Below are 12559 nucleotides of genomic sequence, written 5' to 3'. Positions count from 1 at the left end.
TTTTTTTTTTTTTTTTTTTTTTTTTGAGTTAAATGTGTTTAATTGAATGAGTTACAAAGGGAGATACCAGATTCCTGCACAGGAGGGTAACTCAGAACCTAAGAGCTTGAGGAAATTATCCTAATTTTTAAAACTAGAAAAACATGTCCCCTTGGCATTATTAGATCTTGTGAACCCTAAATCTCTCTTTATTATAGAGATACAGCTAGTGCTCGACTTACGACCACGATTGGGACCAGCAGACTGGCCGTAACACGATTTTGTCGTAAGTTGAGTAGGCTATATGTACAGTTGAAATGGTGCACGCGGAGATGGTAGTGCTGCTGGAAGCTGGTCCGCACTGTCGTAGGCCCAGCTGGGCAACGTTTGCTCTGCCAGACGCAGGGCAGTCGTGGCTAGCGATTGTGGTCGTAAAGTCGAATGGTCGTAAGTTGCATAGGTCGTAAGTCGATCAATACCTGTAATCTCTCAACATTATACGTAGGACCCTGTCCCGGTAAGACTCTGTCCCTACTTATTATGGCTTCTAGCAGCCATCCTTTTAAGAGGTAGAATCTCCTAAAGCTGCCTTTGTGTGTGTGTGTGCACACATGTGCTGGAGGTGATCACATATTTGAACTGCGACTTAAATGTAACATGTTTCTAAGCAGTGTCTTCCATATTCTAATTTCCTGCCTGTTGGCCTAGCTAGGATGCTTCATAACTACTCTAAAGGAAGTTGATAAGAACTGCAGAGTAGTCATGAAACGTCCTAGCAAGGCCGAACAAGAAACAGGATGGTTTCAGTCTGATCATAAAACAAGATAACTATTTGACAAGAGACTTGACCCAGTTTCATGAGGAGATTAGGCTACAGTCTTAAAATTCCTCGGAAATCAGTAATTTTCTTACAGGATCAGAAAGCCCTTCCAGCTGTCTCAGGCATCTTGATCCTCTTACCTTTCCAGCTGTAGGTAACGATGCCCTGGTTAGGGTAAATTAAGAGGAAAATGGTCCTGTTCAAAATGATCTAAGAGTAGAAACCCATGGAGGGCGGCTTGAGGGGTTCCTCAGATATTACCTTAATCTAATTCCTTGAGGAGAAAAATCTGTGAGCTTTCTCACCGACTGCCACTAATTAAGAATAAATGAAATAATGTATTTTATTCTTGCATGTACTCAACTGTTTCTAAAGGAGTAAGCAAATCCTTTAAGAGCAAACTGTTGAGTTTTCACTTCTCTATAAAGAAAGTTCTCAGCCATCGAGTACCCTAAATACAAAGGGTTGAGGGGATTGTTAAATCGAATGCAAGAATTCATTCTAAGTGCTGTATATGAATTAACTTAGGCCTGTATAAAGGTAATTGCTAACAATCCACCCTCTTCACAGATGAATAAATTGAGAAACAGATACATAATTTGCTGAAGGTCACACAACTAGTATTTGGTGGAGGGGTATAGTTATTTAGCCTGAAAGGAATCCACAGAAGGAATGTAAACTTTAAGGGATTTCACATCTGTTTTATCAGCTGAAAAGCCAGTGAACATTTATTTTTTCCCCATTGATATCTAGGTTTCCTTCCACTAATGATGATTTATTTGTATGTATCAATATATGCAATGATGTGTGTATTCCCTTACAATGAGTCCCATGTATCCATGGGATAAGTTTTATATCGAAATTACGAGAGAAGCCTAAGGTGCTTTGTAAGATCCCTTTCTCTTCAGCACTTTAAACTCATTGATTGTCTTGCAGTTCCATTACTCAGACTTCTAACAACTTTCATTTGCAGATTTTTGAAGTTTCATAGGATAAATCATACATTGTACACATAGATTTAAAATGTTCTCCTTGGGAGTGCTTTCATTTCTGGAAATTGCCGTGAACCTGAGGATGAGCAAAAAAGGTAAAATATTTGTATACGATATTAGAGCATTGCTGAGAATTTCTTGGAAGACTTGGGAGCTGTAAACATTAGATCAGTGATTCTCAACTGAGGATAATTTTGTCTGTCATTTGTCACACTGGGGATTGTCATACTGGTGGGATGCCACTGGCATCTAGTGCATAGAGCCCATGCATGCCCTACAATGAAGAGGAACGTCCCCCCAAACAAATCACTATCCATTCTCAAACGTCAACAGTGCCACTGTTAAGAAGCCCTGGATTAGAACAGTAACAACTTTTTATAGGATACACTTTTATAAATTCCTACTTTTGAAAAGTTTATTAGACAAAGTATTTTATATACAGTGCACTGAAATCTGTGTAAACATAATGCAGATTTGTTTACTATGTATGATAAGAAATGTGAGCATGCACACAAAAAATTAAATTAAAAATACATTCCTTTGTGAATGTCTACTTGGGAGAATCTGTTTCTCCAGTGTATAAGTCTTTCCATTCTTCTTTTTGTTTACAGGAAAATGGATTATAACACAATCTTTAAACATAATAATATTCATTTTTTGAATAAATGTCTTAGAGCACAGCACATATCTTATTCTCCACTGTATCCCTCAGAAAACCCAGACCAGTTCCTTAGACACAGTAGAAATTAAATAAAGTATTATTGGATGAATGTATGGAAAGATGAATGAATGAATGACTGAATAAATTATGATCTACAATTTTAAGTTTATGATATATTTCCATTTAGTCAATGTATGCTTTAAGTAACAATCAACAGAAAAAGTCTACTGAACAACGTTATCTAACATCAAATTCATGTCTTTATTTTTATACAAGGTAGAACAGGTGTACCAAACCACTGGGCCATGGACCAGTGCCAGTCTGTGGCCTGTTAGGGACCAGGCCGCAGAGCAGGTGGTGAGGGGCGGTGAGCGAGCATTATCACCTGAGCACCACCTGCTGTCAGATCAGTAGCAGCATTAGATTATCATAGGAACACACACCCTACTGTCAACTGGGCATGAGAGGGTTCTATGCTGCACAGTCCTTATGTGAATCTAACGCTTGATGATTTAGGGTGGAACAGCTTCATCCTGAAATCATCCACATCCTCTCTAGCCCACCCCACACCTCAGTCTGTGGGAAAACTGTCTTCCACGAAACCAATTCCTGGTGCCAAAAAGTCTGGGGACCACTGAGGTTTAAAATAGGTTTTAGGCTGGGTGGGGTGGCTCACGCCTGTAATCCCAGCACTTTGGGAGGCCGAAGCAGGCACATCACGAGACTGAGACCATCCTGGCCAACATGGTGAAACCTGTTTCTACTACAATTACAAAACTTAGCAGGGCGAGGTGGCACGCACCTGTAGTCCCAGCTACTCAGGAGGCCGACGCAGGAGAATTGCTTGAACCTGGGAGGCAGAGGTTGCAGTGAGCTGATACCGTGCCACTGCACTCCATCCTGGGTGACAGAGTGAGACTCTGTCAAGAAGCAAGCAAGAAGAAAGGAAGAAGGAAGGAAGGAAGGAAAAGAGGAAGGAAAGGAAAGGAAAGGAAAAAGGAAAGGAAAGGGGTTTTAAAGCTTTCTTGGAGAAAGTCTATTTGGAGGATCTAATTCCAGATTTCAAGGGGCTGATTATGGCAAGTATATATACGTAAATGGCTCATTAGTTAGGATCATTTGTTATAAAAATACTATAGTCATCTATTCGTACATAAATATTTCTAAATATATAAATCATCTTATAATAATATAACCTGTATTATTATGGCAACTGCTCTTAAGGTGAAGCTTCTGAAATTTTATGTAAAATCACATGCACGGCCGGGCGCAGTGGCTCACGCCTGTAAACCCAGCACTTTGGGAGGCCCAGGTGGGTGGATCACGAGGTCAAGAGATCGACAACTTCCTGGCCAACATGGTGAAATCCCATCTCTACTAAAAGTACAAAAAATTAGCTGGGCGTGGTGGTGCGCACACGTAGTCCCAGTTACTTGGGAGGGTGAGGCAGGATCATCGCTTGAACTCGGGACGCGGAGGTTGCAGTGAGCTGAGATTGCGCCACTGCACTCCAGCCTGGTGACAAAATGAGCCTCCAAAAAAATCAATCAATCAATCAATCACATGCGCTTTGGCGTAGGTATTATTGTAAAGTGAGAGTATCAAACAACTTTTGTTGGATCCAATATTGGTCCGTGCCTCCCAAAAGGATAAGAATATCAAATGTTCTGTGGTAAAATAATGAGCATCAGTAAATAAGAAGGCATACCTAGGCTTTGGCACAAAGGAGAGTAGGCTGAATTCAATAGTTAAGAGCTTCCTGCGCACTGGAAGTTTCCAAAGGAGTGAAGGAGCAGACATAAGCCATCCCATCAGATATCTTGTGAGACATCCCATAATAAACCACAGAGGAGGCTAGTTTTCACTGAACAATAATATAATAGTTTGTGGGAAAGTCATAGGGCTACCCTAACTTTCATTTAAGGAACATTCCGGCGGAACTTACAAAACTATCTAAGGCTAAGATTAAAACAAATTTGAAAAACCTTCACCATTCTCTAAACCCACAACCATGAAAGACATTACTAATTAATAAGGAACTTAACTGGATCTTTAGCTGCAAACCCCTGAATCATCAATTCAACAATGAATTCACTTGATTTCAACAAGAAGTTTCATGGTTACCAAGGAGCCAAGGCCCTTCCACCTTTCCCTGTGGAAAGCTCTGTATCCCTAGTACAAACTGCAATCTCCAGCTAATTAATCTAACTATTGTCTAATGATCTGAGGTGGAAGAGTTCCATTCCAAAACCATCCATCCCCCCATTCCCTCCCACCCTCATTGTCCATGGAAAAATTGTCTTCCATGAAACGGGTCCCTGGTGCCAAAAATATTGGGGACCACTAAGGTAGAAAATCGGTGTCAAAGCATTCTTGGATAAAGTCCAGCTAAGCACCAAGAGGTGTTCAGTTTCCAGCAACTGTGCTTTGAAGCCTCAAACCTTTCTGGTTATCCACCTCATGAAGAAAACTCCTACTGGCAGCAATTGCTTTGACAACTTTTTAGGTTTTTCTTAACTCAAGGTTTTTGAAATGTACTAAGAGTCTTCATAATTCTATCCTCCTCCACTTCCAATCTTCCATCGTTCAACCTGGATCTTTGTATTTCTCCTGAGAAAAGTTTTATTTTTTAGATATTAATCTTCTGGGTATGGCCTCTTCACAGGACCAATATGAATCACTACATAAACTGTATATATATATACATATATATATATATTTATAAATTATCTAAATAAATGTTAAAAATATATTTGCAAGTCTGGCCCTTTGACCTTTGTCCTGAAATAGGATTTTTAAAGGTGAGACTGACTTTTCCCCTAAGGGGTTTGGTTTACCAGGAAAATGAAACTAAGTTTAGGCTAGTGGTAGAATACAGGCCAGAATTTTGTTCTTCAAATAGTGTAAGAGGGCGTCTGGTTTTGAAAACTTGAATGAACTCAAGAAAAATAAAGTGGAGATAACAGTACACATCTCGGTTTGGACAAAACGTTAGGAGCGGACAGAATCGGGGAAAGCTGGCCTTCCTAAACACTGGAGGTTTCCAGGAGAGAAAGGGGAAGAGAAGAGCATAGCTATAAAATCCTGTGAGAAATTCCAACAAACACCAGGGGAAAAGATACACTTCCTTGGGTAATGTTACTGAACTCAGACTCACGTTTGATGCAGAATGAATGAATTTTCTTTTCTAATAAATTAAATCATGATCATGACATCCTTCATGAATTTAAAAAATGTGTTAAATAGCATCAGATATCTAGAACACAGCGAGGCAAACACTAAATCCGCATTCCTTGCCTTTCCTTGGTTTCAGGAAAATCATTATTTGTGCTCAGCGAACTGGTCTCTTTACAGCGTTTTCATGCTAGACTCAAATCTAAGCATTTATTATAAAGACTTTTTCATAATCTATGAAAAGGAAATTAAATGTTACTCTTTTCTCCAGCTCAGTCTCCAAGGCAGGAAGAACTTTTAAGGCGATGCGTTAGTTTAAGGAGAATCATTAACCATCAGGATTCTGTAGGCGGACTAAAGGCAGGCTCTTTGTCTCTAACTTCTGATCACTGGCGCCCTCCTCGGGAAGAAAAACGACTGTTTCTGGTTCTCATAAATGTGAAACAGGGCTTTGGAAGTCAGTGGCGACGAGCGGGGGGATTGCTAAAAAAAGGCTCTTCTTCCCACCAAGAACACTTTGGACGGATCTACTGATGCCTTTGGGTGCGTCCCCCAAATCCATAGCGACACAACTTTTCTGGAAAATCTAATCTTTTGGTTAGGAAAGGCATGGAGGAGCCACACCGTGGCATGAGGGGAGGGGAGACAGAGCTGGCTTTTGCACCCGCAGCTCAGGGCCCCGGACGCATCTGGGGTGCCCACCAGCAGGGTCAGCTCTCCGGAACCCTCTTCCGCAGCCCAGACCCGGGACAGGAAGTGGGGGAGCGGGGACAGACCCGGAAGGCGCGCGCTCGGTACCCGCAAGGCGGCGGCCTCTCGCTGGCGGCTCCGCAGCCAGGTCGGGGTGAAGGGGGCGTGGGAGTCCGCGTCGCCGCCGCCCCAGCACAGCAGCCCCAGCAGCCACGCCAGCGCCCGCAGCTCCATCGCGGCGCGCGGCTCCTCCGCCACCCGCGCGTACTGTTTTCTCTTTCGGTTCCTCGGCTCCTCCCCTCCCGGACTCGAGGGGCGGAAGAAGCTGCCAGTGGAGTGCAGGGTGCCGAGACTGACCCTGCGTTAGGTCCCGGTGCCCTGTGCCTGAAAATCCGGTCAGCTGGAGGCTATGAAACTTCTCGCTGGGGCTAGTATTTTGGATTTTTTTTTCTTGTTTTTGGAAGAGTCAGGCACGTGCTTTCGAGGTTTCACCTCTGTCTATTAGAAAAAAAGAACCCTGAGAGGCATTCTTTTTTGTGTGTGTGGTGAGATCAGGGCTCACTGCAGCCTCGACCTCCCAGGTTCAAGTGATCCTCCTGCCTCAGCCTCTAGAATAGCTGGAACTACAGGCACATGCCACCACGCCAGGCTGTTTTTGTATTTTTGGTAGAGATGGGATCTTACCATATTGCCCAGGCCAGTCTTGAACTCCTGGCCTCAAGTGCTCTGCCCGCATTGGCCTCCCAAAGTGTTGGGATTACAAGTGTAAGCCACCGAAACCTGCCTTGTTGCTTCTTGCCATGCTCCCTAGGTTCAAGACCTGCTTCTGAAATGATATGGGTCAATACATAGAGGCATCCGTTCAGCAGATGTTTATAAATACGTAACAAAATTGTACAGTTGTGAAAAGCATACACAACTTTTGGGTCTATTATGGCAGTTTCAAAATTCTTGAAGCCTGTTTCTCCATTTGCAAAGGAAGATAGAGCCAGCTACATGATTTGCAGGGCCCCGTGTAAACTGAAAATGAAGTTCCTGTGTTCACAAATTGTTAAGAGTTTCAGAGCATTAACCCAAGCTATGGGCCTTCTAAGCACCCATTTCTGCACAGGTCACACGCTCATGAAGCTGGCTCTACTGAGCCTTTCTATTATAATCTATTGTGAACAAGGCTTCCATGTCTCTGAAATTCCTATCATTACCCTCGTAGATTTTTAGATTTATCAGATTTATGCCTTTAGTTTTTACCTAGATGCAGTGAGTTACAATATTCTGTGATGCAAAATTGGTAATAAAAATAAAAACAATGCTCTGGTTATTAAGAGGAAAGACAGAGTTGTTTTGTTTTGTTTTGTTTTGTTTTGTTTTGTTTTGTTTTGTTTTGTTTTGTTTGACAGAGTCTGGCTCTATCGCCAGGCTGGAGTGCAGTGGCCCTATCACGGCTCACTGCAACTTCCGTTTTCCAGATTCAAGCAATTCTCCTGCCTCAGCCTCCCGAGTAGCTGGGACTACAGGCACCCACCACCATGCCAGGCTAATTTTTTTCTTTTTGTATCTTTAGTAGAGACAGGATTTCACCACGTTGGCCAGGATGGTCTCGATCTCTTGACCTCATGATCTGCCCCCCTCGGCCTCCCAAAGTGCTGGGACTGCAGGCGTGAGCCACTGCGCCCTGCGGACATCGATTTTTTTTAGGTACATCCATGATGAGATATATTGCTCTTGGAAAGTATGGTGATACAGATTTTATTTAAATCATAGGTTCACAGAACAATGTTCATGTTAACCTCAGCAGTTCTTTTGTGTTTAGCCCTTTCTTGTAACTCTTACAAGCACATACGTTTCTTTTTAAACTGAGGTTTGATTTCAGATCATAGTTCCTGTTTATTGACAACCTACTGAGTCAAGAAACTTAAATATAGGCAGTCATCCCTACTCTAGGAAAACCGGTATTGTAAAAATGCCACTTGAATTAAACTCACTTCATGAGCTTGCATCAAGTATTTATTGAGTACCTGCTAAGTGTCAGGCATTGTTCTAGGTAATGAGGGTATATCAAGCAAGTGCATAAGTGACTAAAGAGGTGAAAATCCCCATCCTCATGAAGCTGATATTTCAATTGATTTACATCAACAAATATTTATTGAGTGTATCAAGTGCGTAAGCGACTCAAGATATGAAAATCCCCACCCTAATGGAGGTGGTATTTCAGTGAGGGGAGAGAGACGCAATAACATTACTACAGGTTGGCCTGGCAGGGTGGCTCCCTGCAATGCCAGGACTTTGGGAGGCTGAGGCAGGCGGATCATGAGGTCAAAAGGGCGGATCACAAAGTCAAGAGGGCTGATCATGAGGTCAAGAGATTGCGACCACACTGCTCAACATGGTGAAACTCTGTCTCTACTAAAAATAAATAAAAAATGAGCTGGATGCGGTGGTGTGTGCCTGTAGTCCCAGCTATCCCGGAGGCTGAGGCAGGAGAATCGCTTGAACCTGGAAGGTGGAGGCTGCAGTGAGCCAAGATTGTGCCACTGCATTCCAGCCTGGCAACAGAGCGAGACTTTGTCTAAAAAAAATAAATTACTACAGGTTGAGGATCCCTTATCCACAATGCCTGGGACTGGAAGTGTTTCAGATTTCAGATTTCTTTCCCCCAGATTTTGGAATATTTGCATATACATAATGAGATCTCTTGGGGATGAGAACGAAGTCTAAACACGAAATTCATTTGTGTTTCATATACACCTTATGCACATATCCTGAAGGTGATTTTACTATTTTAGATAATTTTATGCATGAAACAAAGTTTTGAATGCATTTTGACTGTGACCCACAATGTGAAGTCAGGTGTGAAATTTTCTAGGTGTGGCACTATGTCAACACTCAAATAGTTTTAGATTTTGGAGCATTTTGGGTGTTTGGGTTAGAGGTGCTCAACTGTACATGTGTTAAAGGACAATCAATCTGGATAAGTGTGGGGAACACTCCCGTGAGAGGCCCCCCTAATGTGTGGGCCTCACCAGACCGTGAGCTTGAGCCCAAACACAGTTTCCTGCTGGAGGCAGTCGAGCTATGGGAAAGAAGGAACTGAGAAATGACTGATGTTGCAAAGGTTTCTACTTCTGACTGCAATGACGCTTGGGCAAGGGTCGTGTGGTTTTGTCAGACATTATGTCTCCACTAGGCCTCTACATGACTTTTATGACTTTGTCTTTCAAGAAGTTTAACCTTATCCGCATGGCCGCCTTGAACCCTAGATAATGACTTTTTGGCTTAGCTTGTGACTCTTAGGTATTGTTATTTACAAAAGTGTGTTTTGGTCAAAACAGATAAAGCATACTACCTGCCCACTTTTATGATCCTTGAATGTCATGCTTAAGATTGTTTTCGTGATCTTATATTTTGTAACTTTCCATTGTTGATTGTGTAAACACCTAAACATCTATGATCTTAAGGTATATATTGAGACCCTGGACAAAAATAAATTTGCTGTTTAGGCATTGCCTTCTCAGTCCTCCAGACCCCAGCTTTTCTGTCTCTCTTTATTTCCACGCACCCCCCTTTCAGGTCGGGACCTTCTTGCTGGCCAAGACTCCCTGGTGGATCTTCCGTCGCCCACAGATAAGGAGAGTCAGGAGTGTGAGGGATAGTATTGCTCTTTTAAGTAAAGTGTTCAATACTGTCCTCACTGATGAGTAGGCTTTTGAGCAAACATTTTAAGGAGAAGAAAGTGAGCCACATGGATATTCAGATATCCAGGGAAGGAGAAGCTAAGATAGAAAGAATTGTCAACATTAAGGCCTTGAGATGGAAGTTTGCTTGGCATGCCCCAGAAACATAAAAGAAGTCACTATGGATGGAGGAAAGGAAAAAAAGAAGAGGGTGGGGGAGAGTAGAATATGAGATAGTAAGAAGCACACAGGTTGTGAAGAATTTTGGGTCAGTTAAAAGGGAGATCAGTTAAGTAGTAAAACAAAGTTTTTGAAAAGTGTCTTGAAAAGTGAAAGTGAAAGTATCTGCTAATTCTTAGAATAAACACTATAAATTAATTACATGCACATGTGGAGATGTATTTTTTCATAAAATCTGCAAAATAGTACATGAAATTTCCCTTAACTCTTTATTACCTATCTACTGCCACATAAAATACAACCCTCAAACTTAGAATCTTAAAAAACCGATTTCTTTTGGCTGGGCGCGGTGACTCACACCTGTTATCCCAGCACTTTGGGAGGCTGAGGCGATTAAGACCAGCCTGACTAACATGGTGAAAACCCGTCTTTACTAAAAATACAAAACTTAGCCAGGCGTGGTGGTGCATGCCTGCAATCCCAGCTACTCAGGAGGTTGAGGCAGGAATATCACTTGAACCTGGGAGGCGGAGGTTGCAGTAAGCCGAGATCGCACCGTTGCACTCCAGCCTGGGCAACAGAGCGAGACTCCATCTCAAAAAAATTTTTTTTTTCTTATTTAATACATTTTCTGTGAGCCAGGCACCTGGGAGCAGCTTATCTGAGTGGTTCCGGCTCAGAGTGTCTCATGAGGTTGCAGACAAGCTGATGCACGTGGCTGCAGTCCTCTGAAGGTTTCCTAAGGTTAAAGGATTTCATTCCGAGCTCATGTGGCTGTTAGAAAGAGTCCTCAGTTCCTCGAGACCTTTGGACAAAATCCTCAGAACCCTTATGAGGGGGCTGGGCTTTTCCAGACTGCTTTGTTTCTGCAGAATGAGTGACTAGAGAGACGGAGAGAGTGGATCAGGGAATGACTGAGGTGGGAGCAGCAGTGTCTTCTTATAACCTTACCTTGAAAGATATCACCCCTCTGCCGTTGGTTACACAGAGCCAGTCTGGTGCGATGGAGCTGACATGAGGTGGGGGCCATCAGGTGCCATCTTAGAGGCCAGTTACAGCAACATCATGTTGGACACTATCAGCCCAGTAACAAACACGGTCATTTCTTTGTGTGCAGAAATACTCCTGGACATTTTCACAAATGCCTCTCAACCTTTATGATACAAAAATAATTATGTACTGTTGTTTTCATCCCGTTATGAACCTTCTGGGATTTCTTCCATTTTTAATCATACTATTTCATGTTTCAATGACTTTGCTATGAAGTTATTTTGTTTTTGTTATCACTTTTTCTTTTTTTGAGAAAGATTCTCTCTCTTGTCCAGGCTGGAGTGCAGTGGCACGATCTCAGCTCACTGCAGCCTCAGCCTCCAGGTAGCTGGGGTTACAGGCATGCACCACCACGCTTGGCTAATTTTTTGTATTTTAGTAGAGACAGGGTTTCACCATGTTGGCCAGGCTGGTCTCCAACCTCTGACCTCAGGTGATCCCCCTGCCTCGGCCTCCCAAAGTGCTAGGATTACAGGCGTGAGTTACTGCATCCAGCCTTGTTTTTATTTTTACTTGCTACACATTCATATGTTTATTATGACTTACCACTGTGTTAAGCATTTTGCAAATATCAACCTTAATTCCCCCTTGCAGAAGGTAGCATTATCATCATTTCTGTTTTATAGATGAGAAAACTGAGGCAGAGAAAAGTTAGGGACTAATTGCATGAGATACTGAAAACCTCATATAATCAGCTAGAGATTATTAAATAATTGGAAACATAAACTGAAAAAAATGCTAGGGTTAATCTGGGGAAAATACTGGAATGAAACTAGTTGTATAAGAGATTAGGTCTTTAGAGAGGTTTTCACGCTATGAAGAATTTTGCCTCCCTGCATAACCTCATGACTGCAGGGTTTCAGATATTTAATGCACTGATAAGAAGGAACCATGTCTTTTGCCTTTAAGGTTGTTAACCCTTAAAACAACCCAGCAAGGTAGAAATTATTGTTCTCACTTTATATGTGAAGGAACTGACATGTTCAGTTATTTAAGATCCTAAGTAGTAAGTGGCCACGGTGAGATATAAATTGAGCTGTCAGACTTCAGAGCTCAGGCTTGCATTTTCTTTTTTTCTTCTTTTCTTTTCTTTCTTCCTTTTTTTTTTTTTAGACAGTTTCGCTCTTGTTGCCCAGGCTAGAGTACAATGGCGCGATCTAGGCTCACTGCAACCTCCGCTTCCTGGGTTCAAGCAATTCTCCTGCCTCAGCCTCCAGAGTAGCTGGGATTACAGGCATGCGCCACCACGCCCAACTAATTTTGTATTTTTAATAGAGACGAGATTTCTCCATGTTGGTCAGGCCGGCCTCAGACTCTCAACTTCAGGCCATCCACCCACCTC

General features: G+C 42.4%; 1 protein-coding gene across 1 annotated transcript in view; it reads right to left on the bottom strand.

Moving 5' to 3' along the window:
- The window catches only part of CTSO (cathepsin O), a 29760-nt gene extending 23143 nt beyond the window's left edge, over positions 1-6617 (bottom strand). Inside the window, exon 1 of the mRNA XM_017526034.2 lies at positions 6425-6617. Within this exon, the coding sequence (XP_017381523.1) occupies positions 6425-6550 (126 nt within the window). The 5' untranslated portion in view covers positions 6551-6617. The remainder of the gene's footprint in view (positions 1-6424) is intronic.
- Between the last annotated feature and the right edge of the window lie 5942 nt (positions 6618-12559).

The sequence above is a fragment of the Cebus imitator genome, unplaced genomic scaffold, assembly GCF_001604975.1.
Source record: "Cebus imitator isolate Cc_AM_T3 unplaced genomic scaffold, Cebus_imitator-1.0 Scaffold40, whole genome shotgun sequence".
Taxonomy (NCBI): Eukaryota; Metazoa; Chordata; class Mammalia; order Primates; family Cebidae; genus Cebus; species Cebus imitator.
This window is presented reverse-complemented; position numbering and strand designations above follow the sequence as displayed.